Source organism: Humulus lupulus, chromosome 8, assembly GCF_963169125.1.
Source record: "Humulus lupulus chromosome 8, drHumLupu1.1, whole genome shotgun sequence".
NCBI lineage: Eukaryota > Viridiplantae > Streptophyta > Magnoliopsida > Rosales > Cannabaceae > Humulus > Humulus lupulus.
In genome coordinates this window covers 49340079-49362516 of record NC_084800.1, presented here as the reverse complement: position 1 = coordinate 49362516, position 22438 = coordinate 49340079, and the positions used below count along the sequence as shown (strand labels likewise).

General features: G+C 33.4%; 1 protein-coding gene across 10 annotated transcripts; it reads left to right on the top strand.

The window, feature by feature from the left end:
* The first annotated feature begins 876 nt into the window (after positions 1-876).
* Positions 877-7186, top strand: LOC133797142 (NAC domain-containing protein 75-like). Of its 10 annotated transcripts, none has more exons than XM_062234955.1 (8): positions 878-1056; positions 2328-2406; positions 2564-2715; positions 2920-3097; positions 3361-3989; positions 4454-4810; positions 5178-5285; positions 6432-7186. In XM_062234955.1, exons 3-8 carry the CDS (start codon positions 2584-2586, stop codon positions 6522-6524), a joined length of 1497 nt encoding a protein of 498 aa, XP_062090939.1. In that variant the 5' UTR covers positions 878-1056; positions 2328-2406; positions 2564-2583; the 3' UTR covers positions 6525-7186. The 10 variants fall into 10 exon arrangements, with proteins under 10 accessions (XP_062090943.1, XP_062090939.1, XP_062090942.1 ...); XM_062234956.1 differs by lacking the exon at positions 878-1056 and adding an exon at positions 1605-1799 and having other exon boundaries at positions 2331-2406; XM_062234954.1 differs by lacking the exon at positions 878-1056 and adding an exon at positions 1605-1799.
* The last annotated feature ends 15252 nt before the right edge of the window (positions 7187-22438 follow it).

Genomic DNA, 22438 nt, shown 5'->3' with positions numbered 1-22438 from the left:
TATATTTTTATATATAAAGGTAAATAGAAATATAGATATCATATGTGTAACATGCCAAGAGTGCTTAAGATCTGTGGGTTCCCTATTCATTAGTCAAAAGTAAGACTTATTGGATATAATCCAATCTGGGCAATCTGATTCTTCCATTCCTTCTTAAGGGACAAAAAGAAAAAACTAATCAAAGGTTGTTCACTATTTTTATTTTTTTGATAAAATAAAGTTGGTCACTAGTTGAAGTGTTTTTGGTACCTAATTAATGATCTATCTCTATTTCTCCTCCTCCCTATAAGGACATATTCCATTATTCCTCAATGTCAGTGCTCCATCGACCAATACTTTTACACAAACCATTTTTTTTTTAATTAATAATTTTTTTTCTTGTTTTACATAAAGAATATCAGACAAATGAGCAGTAATCATGGTGAGTTACATCCATATATATATATATATAAATACATATATATATATTTGTTGTTCAAACATCATCTTGGACCATCCATCATTTTTAATTTTGACTGCCGGAATGAATGTTATAAACGTGAAGCTTAGCCCATCATCAGATATGAACACACTTTTGAGAAGAGAAGATTTCAGAGTAGGGCCCACCTGAAAGGTGGGTCCCACTGCATATGGACATAATAATAATAATAATAATAATAATAATCTGTGTGAGTGAAAAGTACCCTAGTTTTCCCCCTTAGAAAATATAACACAACAAACCCCAAAAGTAGAGAAGGATACAAAACTATACTGCATGTAAAATGAAGTCGTTTTTCCTTTTAGATATTTAGATAATAGTTTTTTTGTTTTGGGGTGCTTCTCCCTGAAGTTTCGTAGATTTATTATTATAGATATTAAAATTAATTATTTTTTTTTCTTTCTTTTTGAGATCATTTTTTTTTGTAGTTCTAATTAGAAGGGGTGGTGGTGGTCCATCAAGTATACTGCTCATTTTGCCTTGCAAATCAAGCAACCTCTCCTAATCTCTCTCTCTCTCTCTCTCTGCAACATTCATGGCAAAAGCATCATGATCAGCACTCCCAGCTCAAAACCCATGTGAGCTCTTATCATCCTTTTTTTGTGTGTTTTTTTTTCTCACTATTATATTTTACACATGATCTATCTTTAGAGTATCTTATTCTTGATTTTTCTAATGTAAAAAACTTAGGTAAAATATTCTGAATTTTTATTCTTCACTACTCAAAGCTTATCACACACACAGTAACTAGTCAAGTTTATTTATCTTAGGTACTAATTAAAAGAAATACCAACCAAGGGCTACGTACAATAATACTTTCATTTATTTTTATTTTTATTTTTTTATATAGTGATAATGATAATAATAATAATAATTAAGTATAAAATAAGTAATACAAAGATATGGGGTTTCTCTGCTTTTGAGTGTTTGTTCCTTATAGTAACAGCTGTGAAGGCCGTTTCTTGCCTTTTGCTTTTGATAGTCAAGAGACTCAAACAAAGGTGTGAGAGAGCCCTTGAGGTGAGCTTTATTAGCCCAAACTATTTATTATTATTATTATTATTTATTTATTTAAATGTAGATAAATAAATAAAAAATATAAATTCCCAAGTTGGTTTTTGTTTCTATCCACTGCTGCTTTCTCTTTCTCTCACATAAACCGCCTACATACATGGCCTTCTTAAATTAGCAAAGGCAGCTTATTAAAGTTGGTATGTTGTATAGGTTTTGAGGGAACCTTTTCCTTTTTATTTATTTATTTTTAATTTTTTTCCTCACTGAGCTTCAGTTAAAGTAGAGAGGGATTCCATGGTTAAAGCAGGTTTATAGCTCAATCCTACTGTGACAGTTTCTTTTTTTCCTCTCTCTCTCTCTCTCTCTCTCTTCTCCTTCATTTCTTCTTCTCTCTTCTATATTCTTCTTACTATAGCTAACTCAGACTCTTAATTTTTTTCTTGGGGAGATTTTATTTATTTTTCTCTTTTGTTACTTTTTATTTACTATTATTCTCATCTCATCTGGGCTTTGGGAAATTTCTTGGTTTTGGTCGAATTTGGCCACGGAAAGCGATCAAAAAGATTTTGTCTTCATTAATTTGAAGCTGTGTTCTTGCTCTTTTAACATATTGTTATTAGTAAGTGTACTGTAAATACCTCAAGCAAAAAAATAATATATATATTTATATATATATGATTTTTTTGAATATATCTTGATTTTCAAGTCCCATATCTTGCTATATTATATGTATCAAATGATCATTTCATTCTTCTTTAGAAAAAGAAATAATTTTTTGTGTATATGTTTATGGAAAAAATCTTAACCATATATATGAAATTGTTTTGTCATATAGAAGGACAGAAGAAGAAGCAAAAGTTGGGATTATGAGAAGTAGTGAGCTGATTTCTGAAGATGAAGAAAATCTTGTAGAGGTAGCAGAAGCTTATATGAATAATAATAATAATAAGCTGAGTAATCAGCAGTACTTTGAATCATCAGAAAGAAAAGATAGCAGAAATATTTTCTATATATATTGTCCTTGATCTTCTTCTTCTTCTTCATCATCATCATTATCATCATCATCATCAGACTGAGGAAATTTAAAAGCTATGAATAAGAGTAGTAATCAGCTGGGCAGCTCAATAACCAGCTCTGATCTCATAGATGCAAAGCTTGAAGAGCATCAGATGTGTGGATCCAAACACTGCCCCGGCTGTGGTCACAAGCTCGAAGGAAAACCGGTAATAATATATATTAAATATATATTCATATTTGTCATAGTTTATTTTTTAATTTCTATAATTATTTTCAAGTAAACCAAATTCAAATTTTACAAAAAGGTTATCCCTCTCTCTCTCTTTTGTTTTGTTATTATTTTATTAAAGTTGAATGTTTTTCATTAAAATTATAATGGATTGAACTGCTAAATTAATATGCTTCTGCAGGATTGGTTAGGTCTACCAGCCGGAGTGAAATTCGACCCAACAGACCAAGAACTGATCGAACACCTCGAAGCAAAAGTAGAAGATAAAGACATGAAATCTCACCCTTTGATAGATGAGTTCATCCCCACCATTGAAGGAGAAGATGGGATTTGTTATACCCATCCTGAGAAACTTCCAGGTCGGTCCACATATATATATATAAATATTAGTTCAACTCCAATAAATTGATGAGTTTTATTATATATAAATATATAATTAATTCATTAATTACCATACATATATACATACACCACACTTATTAATTCTCAAAGTATAAATCGTTCATAATAACAGTAATAATAACAGTAATAATTAACAACAATCATATATACCATGCACGCTACATATATATACAAGTCAAACCAAACATTTGATTTTTTTTTATCTTTTTTCTTTTGGCAGGAGTGACTAGAGATGGGTTAAGCAGGCATTTCTTTCACAGACCATCGAAAGCTTACACAACTGGGACAAGAAAACGAAGAAAAATCCAAACGGAATGTGACCACTTGCAAGGAGGAGAAACCAGGTGGCACAAGACCGGGAAGACCAGGCCGGTCATGGTCAATGGAAAGCAAAAAGGGTGCAAGAAAATCCTGGTTTTGTACACCAACTTTGGGAAAAACCGCAAACCCGAAAAGACCAACTGGGTCATGCACCAATACCATCTCGGGCAGCACGAGGAAGAAAAAGAAGGAGAGCTTGTTGTGTCTAAGATTTTCTACCAAACGCAGCCTAGGCAATGTAATTGGTCCGACCGGGCAGCCACCGCAGCCGTGGTGGTTGGCGAAGGAATTAGCAGTGACGGCGGGGGCGGGGGCGGTAGGAGAGACAGTACTGGGAGTGGGAGTTGCTCTTCTAAGGAGATAAGTAGTAATATTAATCCTCAGAGAGATCAACATCATCAAATGGTTGCAGCTGCAGCTGCTGTTGCTCAGTTGTCTAGTGCTTATAGTGGTACGACTATGGATATTCCGGTTCAGTTAAAATCTGATCACTTCAGCTTTGTTCCATTCAGGAAAAGCTTTGATGAGGTAACTAATTAATTGTTAATTTTTTAGTCATCATATATAATATCACTAATTAGTATAAACAAAACTAAGTACATATATGTATGAGATTAATTAAGCTCATGTAGTTTTTAATTCTATGTTTATATTCTCCCTCTCTCTCTCACTCACTATCTTATAAATACCCAGTTGCTTGCATAGGCAGCGTGACAAATTCCATGGACCTTAAACTGATACACTACTGTCATCTAACTCAAAAAAACCAGTTTACCCATCAAAAAAAGAAATAAAAAGTTGTCACATATAGAAATTAAGTTTAAATCAATATGTATTAAACTTTGAAGTCATAGTGATATGTGTATATATATATATATAATTAGGGGAACGTTACTTGAAAATGAAGGGCGAGCTTTCATGTGGGAATATTTATATATTATATATATATATATTTAAATAATGTACACGTATATATGTGTCCATTAATGAAGGTGGGAATAGGAGATCATGCTTCAACAGTAAGGGAAGGCTCGGGAGGAGGAGGAGGCGCGTGCGAAGATCTCGTGCGCGAGCACCATCAACATATCAGGCCACCAGTACACCTTAACATGGCTCAAGAACACCATCAACATCATCAGCACCATCATCAACAGCAACAACAACAACAACAGCATCAAATACATCATCAAATGGCAACGACGTCGTTTCACATAAGCCGGCCTTCACACCCAATATCTAATATCATTTCTCCTCCTCCTCTCCACCACACCTCCATCATTCTTGACCAGGATGCCTATCGAATAATGCTCCAAAATGACAACACTACTACTAGTACTACTACTTTCCAGGTATAAACTATCGGATTAATTAATAGTTAGTACGTACGTACGTAGAACAACAACACATCATGCATGTATGTACGTACGTAGTGCTTTTATTGATTGTCGTTTATTAATTCACGGCTATAGTCTCGGATTATAATTACTATAGTCATATATTGATTGATTTGCATGCACTATGTATATATATCTGTACACATATAACTTTCCGAATCTGATAATATCGAGGGTATGCTTTTATTGTTTGCTAACTTGCAAACATGATTATATAATTAATATATATTTGAAGGCATTATCATTTTCTGTGTCTTTTTCCTTTTCGTTTTTTTGGCTGATATAATATATGTATTAACCAATAATAATAACATTATAACAGCAGCAACAGCAACAACAACAACAGCATCATAAAATGGGAGGAAGGTCAGCATCTGGTTTGGAGGAACTCATAATGGGCTGCACTTCAAGTAATAATAATATCAAAGAAGTGAGTACTTTTATTTCTATATATAACATAAATATTTTATACAGCTAGGGGTCCTTTTGACCCTGAAATCTATGTGTACTTGTTTCTTCGAGAAACAAATTACCCGCTATAACTAGGGCATATAGTAGGCCAAGAATTAAAAAGGATGAAGAAAGAAGAATGATTATTTCTTTATTACTATTAGTTTGAATTAAAGATTGAAGCCCCAAGTCATCCTCTTTTCTCCTTTTTCTCTTTTCTTCTTTGAATTTTTCCTTTACATTTTAAAATTATGTGTGTGTTTAGTTTGGTGGATTTTCAAGTGACAACGAATATATGAATATTGTTATAGCATATTTTAGACTCGAATATTTTGTCACTAACTGGAAAGACAACATTGTCGAAGAATTTTAAAGGAATATTTTAGCATGTACAACACTAATAATTAAGCATTATCCTAGCTTTTGCAAGTACTACACTTTAGTGTCATTTTTCATTTTCTTTTATTTGGAGCTAGCATAGCTAGCTCGATCAGCAGGTCGATAATTATTTATACTTAGCATGCATTTTAATTTTCCACTTCATGGATGATAATCGTATTATTATATAAGAACAGATATATATGTGGTTCTTGTACACAATGTGTATCACATTATGTGATAGTTATAGAAGCCCACAATTAAATATTTATCATAGGATATGAAGTGTGAGTAAACTGCTGGCTTTTTCTCTCTCAGTGCACCTTTAAGAAAGAATATTAATTTGTAAAATTCTAAGTCTTAGATATGTTCTTTCCTTTTGTGGGACACAATGTGAAACAAGAAGCCCACAATATAGAAAGAAAGTAATATTGCATACTAACCTCTCTTTATTTATCTTTCTCTTTCTAGAGCTAGCTTATAATATTATTCCATCTCTGATAAATTTAAACAATATTTACTTGGAAAAGGAAATTTTCCTAATGTAAAGAGACGGATAATAATATACAACAATGTACTACTAGTATAAATGTATAATATAAGAACATATTCGAGAATTTCGAGGAAAAAAAATGGAATAATTATGATGTGTGAACTAATTTACTGCAAAAATATCAACCTCTTATATATATATATATATATACCTATTACTTAATTATATACATGTGTTTTGATTTTGTTTGATCAGGAGTCAGCTATGGGAAACGTACCTCAAGAGGCAGACTGGATGAAGTACTCTTCCTTCTGGCCTGACCCTGACAATCCGGATCATCATGGGTAGGAGTGAAAAAATTAATAAAAGAATAAACCAAAAAAAGAAAAAGAAAAAAAAAGGAAGGAAGGAAGGAAAATCCTCATAGACAACATCATTATCATCATCATTAGTACTTTGAAGCCTTCTCTCTCTCTCTCTCACTATATACCACAAGTTCTTTTCAACGTGAAAGGCCACACATTCTGCTCTTTTTTCTTTCTTTTACCCTAACAGTGATGGGGCCTTGGTTTGTACGCTCATATATCGATATATACACGCCTCTCTCAACTGAACTAACTGTACAAACAGTCCATGTTGGAAAGGAAAGAGGGAAAAGAACAAAAGGAGAAAAGGAAGAAAAAGAAAAGAAAAGAAAAGAAAAGAAAAGGAAAGAAAGGCTGCTCTCACTTCTGACAAAATAGAATTTGAAGGAGGAGAGAACCAAAGACCCAACGCAAAGCAAAGCAAAGCAAGACACCCCCCTTGTCCTTGCATGAAAATCATCACCATTATCATTACAGTATCATATCTTTTTATAATATAAAATATTCTTATATTATTATTATTTTATTTATTTTTAAGAATACATATATTTATATTTATATTTATATATGTTTGTATAATGTATCTCTCTTCTTTGTTGTTCTTTTACAGAGTAAATACCAAAGAGTTTGAGCAAAATTGCAACACATCCATGTACACTTTGTTAAATGTGCTGTTGTTGTTGTTGTCAACTGTAGAAAAAAGAAAAATCATTATTAATTAGGTTCAAAATCAGATATATGATGATTATTTCTCTTTCATATATATAGAAATGAAAATGTTTATTTTTCTTTCTTTCTTTCTTTCATGTAATTGTCAAACAAATTCAAAGAACGAGATAAAATAATATGAATTCATTCCGTTATTAAATCAGAGATATATGCATGTGTATGTGTTTGTGTATGTTTGGTCGAACAAGCTGCTTATTATATGATTGAATGATCCTGCAGATTATATTATAATTAATATGATCAATTAGGTTTATTATGAATGTGATCGATTTGGTGATTTCTTTTATGGTATAATAATTACAAATTGAGTGTACCATTTGCGCTAAATATCTACATATTTACTCGTAAAGCATTAATGGAAGTTTTTTCTTTTTATCTTTTATTTTGAATTGCTCTACTCAAATTCTCTTTATATATTCAAATTGAAGTACTACTTTTTTTTTAAAATTTAATTCTTATGATCTTTGGCAATAATAAAAAAGATATGGGATTTTGTTTGCCACTCGGACCTAATAATAATATATGAAATGTACTAATCGATCGTTACAGAAGAAAAAGAACAATATATATATACATATATATATATATGCACAAGAAAGAGAACGATCCGATCGAAACCGAAACGTACAATTTACTATACAGAATATTAACTGCTAAACTTCAGTTTTATGTACAAATTTTCATCTATACACACAAAATTTCTATTTTTTTATTATGGATGAAGAAAGCATAATAGGGCCATGTGTACTTACGTGTCCTACTATTACATATCCATATTAAAACTGCTAGACTACTAAATTCCTTGCTTCGAAAAAACCAATCAAGAAGATATATCTTTAATTCAGAGACAAATGGGAAAAACTTTCTGGCTTAAATGATCAGATAGTCATTGTACATATTGCGTTATAAATATATGAAAAGCAAATTAGCTTTAGATATTGTTAAGAGAGAAAAAAAAACTTTAGTTTCGATGGCACCCGGCAACTGTTTTCAAAATTAGTCGTCCACCCAAAAAAGAGGCCCCAGGCCCAGCTGACCTGTTGATTCTATATGACTTTACATGATATCTAAATGGGAAATCTACAAAAATACGCTAGAAGTTAAAAAAAATATGAAAAATACGGTATATTACAAAAATACGGAATTTTTGGATAAAAACACGGAGTGGCAAAAGTGTAAATACGAAATGGCTTTTAAATCTTAAATAAAAGCGGTAAAATACAATTTTTTGTGATCAACGTTTACAAACTTGTAAATACCTGTTACAAAATTGTAAATATCTTTTACGTGTTTGTAAATAATATTTACAAAAATTAGTTTTAGAATTGTATTATTTTGTACATAAAACTTACGAACAAAATCATAACTAATTTTTTTATTTTTGTAACAATAGTTTACAAATCTAATTTCATAACTAGGAAATATATATTTGTAACTAACATTTACAAAAATAATTTATAGTTAAGAAATCGTAACCAAATTTATATAAAAATATTATAATTTTCCATATGTTACAATATTGTACTAAAAAATTACAGTAAACATTAAATTTATGTTATACAACTTAAAAATATAAATTTAAGATATTCATTATTTATAAAACACTTTATTATATATATATTTATATAAAAATACAGTTAGAGAGTAGTGAATTACAATAATTTTATATACAAGTTTTACATTTTTGTAACAACAGTTTGCAAAACTAATTTTACAATCAAGAAGTTTATTTTTGTAACTAACATTTACATAAATATTTATAAATTTATTTAACATGATTATTACAAAAATTTACAAAATTAATTTTTTAACTTTAAAATATATTTTTACAACAAAGCTTAAACTTTGACTAGATTAATATTTTAGTTTAACATTAAGTGTTGAGATTTGACTAGCTATGATTTTCAAAATAATATAATATTTTTTATCACTATCCCTCCTACTACTATTAATATATGTTACAAAAATTTATGAATATATATATATAATAAAATTGAAAGATCATTTATATCAATTTAAATAAAAATAGGACTGTAAACAAATTAAATATAAAAAGTAATATTAAGGGAGAGAAAAAAAAGTGAAAAATGACATATTTAATTAGAAATTTTATGTATGATACTAAGATAATAAAATAAAAAAAGTAGAAGATAGTTGATATTATTATTATTAGCACACTAAAAGTATGTATGAATTAATTACTGAAGAAAAAAAGACAAAAAAAATAAAACTAAACTACAGAGAATAGAAAGAAAAGAGTAAAATATTATCATATATATATAAATAAATATTCATTTTTCAGTTTAAAAGTTGCGAATCTAAGATTTATAATTGTATAAATATATATATATATGTAAACATCTATTTATATATATATATAATATTGGTTTGAGGAAAGGTGAAGTGATGCATAATAATTGTGTAAGTGTGTTAACAAGTAATTATATGTTAGTCTCAAAATTAATACCGTAAATTTGTAATTATTTTATATAACCGTATATTTAGATTTTTTTGTTCAAACACCGTGCATTTTGTAATTAACCCTATCTAAATCATGCATGCACACACATATATATATATATATATATTCATATAAATATATATATATATAAATTATCTAATTAAATAGTGTGTAACTTCACGCAAAGAAATGACGAAAAAACGAGCTCGCGCGCTAGCTAGCTAGCTAGCTAGAGTACTGGCAGATACAAGTTAGTGGGTCTTTTTTTTTATAAGGTTAAACTTCAAATCATAGTTGATAAATTTTTTAGAAGTGGCTTGGCTTTCATGCTCTCAAATCATATTAATTATGGTATAATTAATTAATTACAAGGGAAAGTATCAGGCTCTAGTCAACCATTATTAATTCTAAAGGAAGTGGAAAGTGGGGTTCACAGCTTCTGTTAATTTTTTTTTTATTATTATTGGACTACAGTAACATATATCGAATCTTCATATACATAAATGCATTTGTAATCTGCTAACGCGCGCATTTTTTATTTTCTTCATATAATTAATAGCTAGTCATTTTCTCTTTAATTTGTGTTTTGTTGCAAGAGAGCCCTTTCTTTACTGCTTTATTCTATTATTCCAGATTCGATCTTTTTCTTCTGAATTGTATAGAGTATAAAGATGCCCTTAATTATAATCTCTCACTCTCTTTATTTATATATATATATATATAGAGAGAGAGAGAGAGAGAGAGAGAGAGAGTAACGTGCATATTGTCTTTTTGGTTCATGTCATGGGACGTGCATGAAATAAAGTTATTATACACACCAACATGGAAAAATAGGCAGCTTCATCCTTGTTTCGCATAAGAATAAAGAGATAGGACAAGAATAAACTTTATTACCAAGCTAGCTAGTGTACTTGAAATGACCAACATTTATTAATTGCCCGCTCTATTATATATATATATATATGTGTGTGTATACATATACTGATATACATGCATTTTATGTAACAATTTTGGGACATATTATCAACTGCACTTCTATACATATCTCTCTATATTCCGAATAAATTGTACGAATTTCATAATAATTACATACGTCCTTGTTATATAAATATTTATGCACTACGTACTCATTTAACCGAGAATATAATATCATCGATCACTCATCAGATTCTATTAATTATTGCACATTTACAAGTGCTTTCTTGTTTGAACTAGTACGGAACGGAGCTTAGTATCTGGAGCAAAGAGATCATATTTTCAAAGATTAAACAAAAAATTATTAATTAATATGAAAACAAATATTATATATATATAATTATACGTACACACTTTATTGCAAGAAAGGTGATTTTACGTAGCTAGGGATAGAATATTACGTTTCCCAATGAATATATATACAAGAGCTAAGGATAATTACAACAAAAAAGGATGAACTTTACTTAATTGGGTCATTTTATGAGGTATGCTCGAAGAATCTTATAGCTAGACAACTGTGGAGTGGTGCATGAATGCATGCATATCATAAATAAAATATATATGTATAGATGCTTTAAATATATATACACACACATAATATAAATATATATATTTTTGGCCAATATTAAAGTACGTACAAAATAAATACAAATTAAAGGAAGATCCAATTAGGGATAGTGTGAAAGGGTATAATAATGGGGGAGTGGGAAGAAGGAAGTGTCTCTTTCCACATGGAATAGAAATTTTTAAAAAGGAATGACATGTCTTGTTCAACCTAAAAAGTTGATATTCAATTCTTTCACTTTATAAGAAGATTTTGGATGTTTTTAAAAGTTATAGCTAAGGTAAGGGAGAACTATATATATATTTATATAATTTTTCTTTGGTAGGGGCTAAAACAGAGACGCAACTCTTTTGTCTTCTCTAACAGCGATTAATTTTCGGCCTAAGTTTTTTTTATGACCTGATCTTATTTATTCTAATTATTTAGAATATTTAGTAAATTTTTAAATTTCTTTTAATAATTTATAATACTGAAAATAATGATCAAATAAGTTTGTTTATGTGTGGCTAATTTTTTTTATGCGTGAGGAAAATAGTCTGTTTGAACGTCTTGTAAATTATTCATAATTTTTTACAAATTTGCAAAATGTTCTAAATAACTACAATATATACTATTATTCAAAAAATTGTGTCGAAAATTATCGATAAAAATACCAATATATTTATACAACTAGTAGTATATATGTGTTTATTTATTATGGCAGATTTTTTTATGTGGGTTAAATTTGTTGACGTGCAGATTTGGTCCCATAAAGAAGTTGCAGAAGGAATTGTGGTAATGCGAGGAGGAATATCACAACATGGCCACACTTCCCTTTTTGGGATTCTTCCACGCAATATGAATGCAAGGGCCCTTAGCTCATCAACTCTCAACTCAGCCACTTTTCGTTTCTACCATATAATAGGGAGTACTATGTTTACACCTCAAAAAACATATATATAGGCACCCTATTTTTTTTTAAAAAAATATTAATATTTTTCTCAATATTTTTTTGACATTTTTTAAATTCTTTTTTTGTTAATTTCAATAATTTTATTTTATATTGTTTTCATAGCTTTTTTTAAATAATGTATAAATTTTCTTAGAAAAAAATTCTTTCTTTAACAAGTTTTTATATTTTTTTTGTTTTAATTTTTATTTTATTAAAATATTTAATATATATTATTTATATGTATTTTATTTAGAATATGAAAAAGAAAAAGAAATTGGAAAAATGTGAGCATAAATTGATAAAAATATTATTATATATTAATTTGAGAAATTTACATAAATATGGGAAAAATAAACATAGTTTCTATATTTATAATAAAAAAATAATTATACAAAATATGGTAAGTTTTGAAAAAAAATTAAAATATGTTAATTCCATATAATATACAAAATATATTACCATAATCACAAATACACAATTCTCTCTCACTCTCTCATTTCTCTCTCTCACAACATCTCTCTCTCTTTTATCATTTTTTCCTCTCTCCTCTCACATTTGGTTCTCTCATCTTAGCCATTCGCCAGTGATGCTACCTCCGCCCCCGCCCCCAACGACGACGCACCTCCATCCCCGCCCTGATTGCAACGTACCTCCGCCCCTCTAATTCTTCTTCTTCTTCAAATCTAGTTTTATTTTTATTCTCTTTGTTCTTGTTATTCTTTTTCACATATGGTTTTGCCATTTCAAATATGATTTTGCACTTCGTATTTAATTTTTTTACTTCTAAACATAACTGTAACCAGTTACAGTCACGATCTGTTCTGATTTTTTAGTTTTCTTTTTCCAGATCTGTTTAAGTAACCGGGTACAATGACATATGATTCTTTTTATTCATATGTGATTTTTTTTAGATCTAGCTGTAACTAGTTACAATAACGATTAATTTAGATTTGTTTCTTTAGATCTAGTTTTGTTTTCACACCTGACTAAGTAACCAGGTACCATGACGATTGGTTTTTTTTTATATATATATTTGAATATGTAACCAGTTACGATTATGACAAGTTTAACTTTAAACTTTTTTTGTTTGTGATCCTATTTGTTTCAAGGTCTGGCTAAGTAACCTGTTACCATTGCAACATGTTCTTTTTTTCATATCTATTTTGATTTTCAGACCTACTGTAACCAGTTACCTTCAAAATCAATTGAGATTATTTTTTACATATCGATTTTTTTTTTCAAATCTCACTAAGTAATCAATTACAATTCAGTTGATATTTTAATAATGGTACATTACTAAAAAAATCAAAATTATTTTTATAGCTGTAACTAGTTACTACAATACCACTTAAAAATAAAATTGATTTTTATTGTTATAACCAGCTATCACAAATTACTAAAAAAAATTGACAGTGGCACAGGATTATTATCTCAAAAAAAAAATCAAAATTGTTTTGATAGTGGTAATTAGTTACTGCAGATAAAATGTTGATTGAGGAAGATAAAAAATTGAAGAAAAGAAGAAGAAATGAGAATAAAATATATGGTGATGAATATCTCATATTTTTTTCTTCAAAGAATTATGTAAAATATATATTTTATAAAATATGAATGATAAAAAATAATACAAATAGATTAAAATTATAAAAATAATCTCAAAACATATCAAAACTAACTACTAAAAATGTATAAAAGATAAAATATAGTATACAAATAAAATTTTATAAATATAAAAAAAAATTCCCATAAAAATGTAAAAAAAAAAATGCCATAAAAAACTTAAAGGGAAAAAAAAAACTGCCTTATTTTTTCAAAGTTTGAGAGTAAAACTCATATAATGTAATTTCCTTTATTAATTTTTAATAAAAATAGCTTCTTAATCAAATTTTGGAGTACAGATAGAGTGCCCCAGTAATATATATAATTATATAGATATATGGTCCACTACCACTATCTAACTATATAGGCTAGCTACTACAGTAGTCTACTATTATAAGTCGTCTTCTACTATACTGATTTTTCTTTTATTGGCCATATTTATGGCCTGTTTTCATGTCTAGCTAGCTATTTGTAGAATAATAATTTTAACTTTCATCACTAGAGAGAGACCTTTTTGTTCCCTTCTCTTCTCTATACTCGTAATAATTTCCCCAGCTAGCTATATAGAGTGGTCAAATGTATTATTGCCAAACAATTACGTCAGAGAAACTAAATTAATGATCACTCGACAATTCATAATTACCTCTAATATATTATATGAAACCAAAATGATATATTTGAACGGAGACAATAAGTAATATGTAATGTGAAATTTGAGTTTGTGGTAATTAAAAAATATGTTAGGTATATTAAGGATTTTAAAATAATGTTATTTTTTTTTTATATTTTATAAAAAAATACTCCTATCTTTTCTCTTTCCTCTTTGTCTTTTGGTTCACTTCTCTCACCTCACAACACCACAAATGTAATATCCATTTTCCCAAAAAGGTAATTTTGTAATTTTGCCACTGAGAGTATTTTGTCATTTTACATATTTATGAGTTTAGATATATATGGATTCTAATGATAATAAAGATTATCGATTTTTTATGTTTAAGAATCTGGAGTGATATTTAAATCTCGGCATGTGCATAATGCTTAATAAATAATTAATTACGTGAGTTAATTTAATTATTTATTTATGTTGTGAATGTTATTATTATTATGAGCATAATAATATTAATAACATGATATGAATTTATTTTATTTTATTATATGGTTTATTGCATTATTATTTAAATAGATTAAATAATGGTAATATTACTTGTAATTATGAAATGACCATAATGTCCCTATGTTTGAATTTAGTTGAGGGGCATTTAGATGACATTAGAATATGATTTAAAATGCAATTACTGATTAAATTTGAAATTTAAATTAGTTATAATAAGATAATCATTTCTTTTATTTAATTTTAAAAGAAATAAAAGAAATTCCTTAACTATAGGTTTAGGATATGTCAACAACAACCAAGTGGTTAAGCCTTCGTTTCTTTTTGTTTAAGCACGATTTAGAGGGTCTCTCAACAGTTCAAAATCGTGTGAAGAGAGGGAGAGTCACACTAGTGGAAGAAAAGAGACGTTCTTGAATTTTCTAGAGAGAGAAAGAGAGATTTTGGGTTTGAGAGCTCTAGGAAATTTCTGGGTGTTTCTGGAGGTATTTTTTTGTTTTCAATCTTAAAAATTATTAAATTAATTGTAGAACATTTTCCAACTGGTTTGGTATTTTTCTGATTTTTCTTTAAATTACTATGATTTATTTAAGTATAAATAGAGATTAATTATGAAAAATATTTTTATTGTTCAGAAAAATATGAGTTTATGTTTTAATGATCTATGTATGATTTATAATTGTGTTTGTATGTTTAGATTTAAGTTTTGATCATTTTTGATCATTTTCTTCAATTATTTTCTTTTAAATATGTGATTTAAGGAAATAAATGTGGAAAATTATTTAAATTATTCTAAAAATTCTGAATTTTTTTTATATGTTTAAAATAAGATTCTAATGCTCTCTGTAATTTTATTTATAATTTTTATTGTTTATGTAATTTCCATTATTTATTTGGCTTATTCTATATTTTAATTATGAAAATAATATTAATGCTACTGTTCTGAACCCTAGGTATTTTTTGTGTATTATTGTAGGGTGTAGAAACTGGTCTTTACAGTTATATATATTTTAATTTTTTATGTATTTTTCTTGAATTAATTAGTTTTTCTATTAAATCAATTAAGAAAAATAGTTATTTTGCCCAGAAAATTATAAATAATTTTTATACGTTTATTTTTCTTTTTTGAACAGTTCTGTATGATTAGTTTGAATTTTGGGCTGACTATATAATTATTTTGAATTATTTAAATTATTTGGGAAATTGAGAAAAAATAATTTATAAATGTTAAGAATTATTTTTCTAGTCTTATATGAACCTTTGCTGATTATTTAGAGTTTTGGAAAATTTGTTTATTAAAATTTGTTGTCATATGATAATTTTTAGAAAATTATTGAGTCTTTTATGTAATTATGATATTAAGGGCATTTTGGTAATTTTTAATGTAAAAAGTATTTATATCAATTCATGTTTTACTTTAGAAACATCATTGTTTGTGCATGTGATATGATGGTTTGAATCTTTGTGGAAAATAATTTTAATTTATGTGTCATGTGTTATCCAAAAAACTGGCATTGATGACGTGGCAAGTGATCCCTGGACACGTGGCTGACATCTGGAGGAACTCTGCTAGTGTATCGACCAGAAGGTACATTATAGGCAGAAGGCGACCCAGTCTTTCCTGCGACCAGTCTGGTCGATGGTTCCGCATACAGCATGATGTTCCAATAAAGATCTTTGTAAATCCCGAAATTAACTCACACAATCTCCTGAGTATCCGATTATTCAGGAGAGAATATCTGTAACAATCTCGTGTAATCCCCCTTGAGCCTATAAATAGAGAAAGATAGCTCAAGGAAGGGACTTTTGGCTTTTGAATTATTTGATACTAAAGTAATTCTACTAGAAATATTGTATTGTTCTTCAGAGGTCAGTGAAACTCATTGAACCCCAGTTCTTTGATCACTCCTTTGATTTTCACGTCAATAACAATCTAAGTGGACGTAGGTCATTATCAGATCCTGGGGCCGAACCACTATAAAATATCGTGTTCTTATTATTTTTGTCATTCGATTCTTTTCAATGTATTCATTCACATCAAGCATATTCTGACTCCGTGTCAGTTGACTAAAATCTGGGTCAACATTCTGATGCTTTCATTAAGAGCTTGATTTATCACCGTTGAAAAAATCAATGGCGAAAACTGCAAGGAAAACTGGACAGGCAGTCGCCGCTGCATCGTCAAACTCGCCACCTCCTCCTCCTGCAAGCGTGGCTGAGGATGAGCCGCATTTAGACTTTGAGGAGGAAGAAATGGATGATGCAACACTAAAAAGTACTCTGGGGTGTTGCATGAAGAGCTGCCCAATCTGAAGGCCAGTCAGGAAAGTGCTGCCGAAATCATGGCGCGGCAGCAGGAGATTGAGCAGCAGCGCACAGAGCTAAGTGAGAGGCAGGCGGAGATGGACCGCCGCCAGAGCGAAGCCATGGTAGCCCTCGAGGCAGCCTTGCAATTGGCTAGGAATCAGGTTGCACCTGCCTCGCAGCCTGATCAACCAGCAAATGGGCCTCCCCACAGGGGCCCCAATCCTAGCCCGCCTATCCAACCCTCGAGCCCACAAAGGCCCGAGCAGCCTCAGGTGCCCCATGAAGATGTCTCGCTGGACCCTGAGGCACAGCCTCCATCCCAAGCTGGTCGCGGCAATCCCCCGCAACAGAGGCAGAATAGGACCGAGCATCAGCCTCGCAGTCCTAGACGCCATAGGGGTGATGAGCCAAACTTACCGAATAGAGGTCAGTACCCTCCTGGTAACAGGAGGAACTCAGAGTTAGGCTCTGCGGTCTGGGGTCCCCCACGGCATGATAATGCACGGGGACACAACGACCAGCGCAGGCCACCCTCTAACGCTCGGGACGTTTCAGCCAGGGATGGGAATCGAGGGAACAGTCGATCCCACCATAGCCAATCGAGGTTCAGAGATGGCCATGGATATAATGAGGCCGACTCAGGCAAGGGAAATGCTGATCGAAGGAATGAAGAAGGAGGTAGAGGCGGGAGCCAGGTACCTCAAGATGACCAACCCAATAGACGGGATGCTGGGGGGCAGCCCAGGCAAAATAATGTCTTCAACCGGCTCGGGGGTAGCGAGCAGCGGAGAAGAGACGAGGATCTGCGAGACGTACTTAACGATCGCCGCAAGCGGCATGGCGAGAACGTCCCCCCAGCAACAGAGGCCACAACGATTCCTGTCGCTGTACAAGCTCAGATAGATGCCCTCAACCAGGCAGTGCAACAGCTGGTCGGGGGAAGAACGTCTTACATCGACCACGATAGGAGGAAAGGCACTCCTTTCGTCCAGAGAATAGCTATGGCAGAAACTCCAAGCAAGTTCAAAATGCCAACGCTTCCAAACTTTGACGAGTACGGAGACCCAGTATCTCATGTCAATAAGTTTGAGATACAAATGGACATTCAGAAAGTGTCCAAAGATGCTCGGTGCAGGATCTTCCCTGCAACACTTTCTATGGCCGCGCATGAGTGGTTTTTTAAGTTCCCTCCCACAAGCATAGTTTCCTGGGAAATGTTCGTAAGGGAGTTCTACGGACAGTTCTATGCGGGTCGTGTGCATCCGACCGAAGCAAACCAGCTGGTTGAAATTCGCCAGCAGGATGGAGAGTCGCTGAAGGATTACATCCAGCGTTTTATGCGAGCAGCAGCTGGAGCAAAAATGGTGGGGGACGAAGGCAAAATGATGGCCATAACCGCAGGAGTTAGGCGTCGCTCCCCCCCTCTGAAAGAGCCTCCGCAAGGATGGAGTCAGGACTACCCAGGAATTCTTGGACCGGGCTGATCGTTACATCAAGCTCGAAGGTGCCATTGCCGACAATGGAAAGCCTTCTGGCAAGGATAAGAAGGCTGCCGAGCCCGCCAAAGCCGCCAATGGGTCTAAACCTAACGAAAACGGAAAAGGCAACAGGAACGGCAATGGCAATGGCAAGAATGGTGGAAAACAGCCGCACAATGAGCCTTCCACCTCCAACAATAAACGAGCCAAGGGTAACCGTTATGAACCTCGGTTCACTAACTACACTGCCCTCGTTGAGTCTCGGGGAGAGGCTTATCAGGCCACAAGTTCTAGTGTGCCTTATAAGAAACCTGACCCCATTCGAAAGGATATTTCGAAGAGAGACACTACCAAGTTCTGTCGTTATCATAACGACTACGGACATGACACCAACGAATGCAACCAGCTGAAAGACGAAATTGAGTTCCTTATTAGACAAGGATACTTGAGAAGATACGTACGGGCATCGGGAAATTCCCAACGAGAAGCTCCGGGTAGCAACGAGCAGGCGCCCACGCGCCAACGCTCGCCACCCTTATAGTCTGCCCCCGTGACTGGCACGTTATTGACCATTTGTGGAGGCCCGCACCTCGCAGGAAATAGCGGAAAGGCCAGGGAATGATACGCTCGGACTCTGCGCCATGACCAGGACATCGAGATGATGACTGTGGAGGACCGCGCGCCAAAAAAGGCTCGATCAGAAGAGGGCGAAATAACCTTCTCTGATGGCGATGCCCAACATGTCCGATTCCCACACTCCGATCTGCTGGTCGTGGATATCCAGATGGCTAACATGATGGTAAAAAGAGTGTTGGTCGATACAGGAAGTTTGGTGAATATCCTGTATAAGTCTTCGCTGGAACGCATGAAGTTGTCTGTTAAGGACCTGGAGCCTTGCAACCAAATGATATATGGCTTCTCTGGAGAAGGACTTGCCCCCGCCGGATTGATCAGACTACCGGTGACGACAGGTACAACGCCTGCTACCAGGACATTACTCGCCACTTTTGTAGTAGTCGATTGTCCTTCGGCGTACAACGCCGTCATTGGAAGGCCTTACTAGTTGATCTACGGGCCGTCATCTCTATGTGGCACTTAGCCATGAAGTTCCCAATGGACGCAGGGGTAAGACGCGTGTTAGGGAATCAGAGGGAAGCTAGGGAGTGCTATAACGCCTCAATCACGAAGGCGAAAAAGGGAACACAAAAGAGCACTACCTCAGATGGGTTGCAGATGGCAGTTGATACACAAGCCCAATCCGATGATGGGGTCACCAAATAGGGTGTTGCCCAAAGTGAGGATAGAGATCTATATCCTCGCTTTGGGGATTTTGAAGAGAACGTTGGACCCGTCGAGGACCTGGAAGAGGTCCAACTCGACGAAAAAGACTCGACCAGAGTTGTAAAGGTCGGGAAAAACCTGGAATCAACCACGAAGCACGCACTGGTGGAATTTTTGTGGAAGAACCAGGAGGTTTTTTCCTGGTTGCACAAAGACATGGATGGAATAGACCCTGCAGTTATCAGCCATGTCCTGAATATAGACAAGACTTTTCCACCCGTGCAACAAAAGAGAAGGCCGCTCGATAAGGATAGATCGAGAGCCTTAAAGGAAGAAGTTGAAAGATTAAAGGAGAATGGGTTCATCAGGGTGACATTTTATCCATCGTGGGTCTCCAATCCAGTGCTGGTTCCCAAGCCTAACGGAAAATGGCGAACCTATGTGGATTTTACAGACCTCAATAAAGCCTGCCCAAAGGATTACTTCCCACTCCCAAGAATCGATCAGCTGGTCGATGCTACTGCAGGACACGAGATCCTCTCGTTCATGGATGCATATTCGGGCTACAACCAGATTAGCATGCATTCCCCTGACGAGGATCACACCAGCTTTCGGACCGATACAGACTTATACTGTTACAAAGTAATGCCCTTTGAACTGAAAAACGCAGGTGCGACTTACCAACGGATAGTCAACCACATGTTTAAGGAGCTGATCGGAGTAAACATGGAGGTATATGTGGACGACATGCTGGTAATGTAATGTAATGCCCTAAATTTCCTAATAAGGTTTAAGACCTTGATTAGGAGGCCGGGAGGGCCATAATTGATTTATTATAGTATTTAATGATTATATGCATGTTTATGTGAGTTATATTATTATATGATGGTGAATGCATGCACATGGGCTCATATGTTAACTATGAGGGTATTTTGGTAATTTGGCCACTGTGGGCGTAATTGTATATTTTGGGTGCATGATTGTGATTAATTAATATAGCCACATCATAAGGTGGATTGGTTCGAGCTATCGACATGAGACGATCATGAGATGTAAGTGTTCGGTCTAGTCATAACGAGTTTAAGCTCGGGGCTCGGGGTGATATTAATGATTATAGCGTTACCGGAGTTTTGAGGGTAACGGGATATGAATTATTGGTGTTTGAGGAAATTGAGATTAGCGGGAATTGGGAAGCGTTAATTATGATTAACGAGTTAAGCAAAAAGTACCAATTTTACCCCTAGAATGGTTTTAGAGGCTTAAGATGACACAAGGGTAATTTGGTCATTTTAGGGGTGGATATATATGATTTAAAAGGCTGCTGGCTGTAGAAAGTGGTAGATTAAAACAGAATAAAACAGAGACTTGCTTACTCCTTCCCGTACATTATCTTCTTCACTTCTCCTTTGGTGTTCTTGAGCTCTAGGAGAGGTTTCAAGCTAGGAAAACTTAAGGCTGGGTTGGTGGCTTGATTCAGCTTGTGAGGGAGGTCCAAAACCGGTTTCAAGGTGAGTTTTAGACTTTGGTTTCAGGTGTTGCTCTGTTTTCATTTTAGTTTTTAGCTCATGAATCTTGATGTGAGAAGTGAGAATCAAAGGGAGTTTTTGTGTTGGTTTGATTGGGATTTGATGAGGGTGACCTATGGGTGTTATTTGGGGGTTTAATTGTATGTTTGAAGGAGGATTAGAGATGGTTTGAGGGGCTGGTTTGAGAGGAAGGAGCACAGGGGAAAAACTAGTTCGTTTAAGGGCGTGTTGCTGGTCTGGGCTGGGCGTCGCGGCGCAGCTGTGGTGCACCGTGGCCCTTGGTGTCTGGCAGAGGGAGAGCCCTCTCTGTTTGAGGGCGCGCCGCGGCGCAGCAGGGGAGGGCCGCGGCCCTTAAGGCCAATTTTTCCAAAATGTGGTTTTTAGCTTGGGGATTCAAACCTTAGGCCTCGGGATTGGACCTAGTACCCGGCTGGGTAGTATTTGATGTCTCGGGGACTGGGATTTGGTTTGGGAACCCTCAGTTATCATTTTTATTGATGATACCTTATATTTGGTTATGACTAGGTGACCGCTAAAGGACTAAAAGTTGATCGTTCTCAAGGGTCATTCTTTTAATCGTTCTAGCTCGACTTTGAGGTAAGAAAACTGCACCATGTGTATATGTGACATGCATGGCTATTATGATGCATGTTGTTTGATTATTATGTATGACATGCATGGTTATTATTGATGCATGTCGGTTGATTATTATGTATGACATGCATGGTTATTATGATGCATATTGGTTGATTATTATGTATGACATGCATGGCTATTCTTGATGCATGTTGGTTGACTATTAAACGTGACATGCATGGCTGTTATTGGTGCATGTTAAATTGCGGAATTTATTGCATATGATGCATGAGAAACATGTGATTGGGACATGCTTTATATACTGGGTATGATATCGTTCAGAGCTTGAGCCTATGTT

Bases quoted from the DNA above. Each gene is read 5' to 3' on its own strand.
- LOC133797142 (XM_062234959.1), top strand. From the start codon at position 2,584: ATGAATAAGAGTAGTAATCAGCTGGGCAGCTCAATAACCAGCTCTGAT. The intron at 4,811-5,177 runs GTATAAACTATC...ACATTATAACAG, and splicing joins CTAGTACTACTACTTTCCAG to CAGCAACAGCAACAACAACA. The intron at 5,286-6,431 runs GTGAGTACTTTT...TTGTTTGATCAG, and splicing joins GTAATAATAATATCAAAGAA to GAGTCAGCTATGGGAAACGT.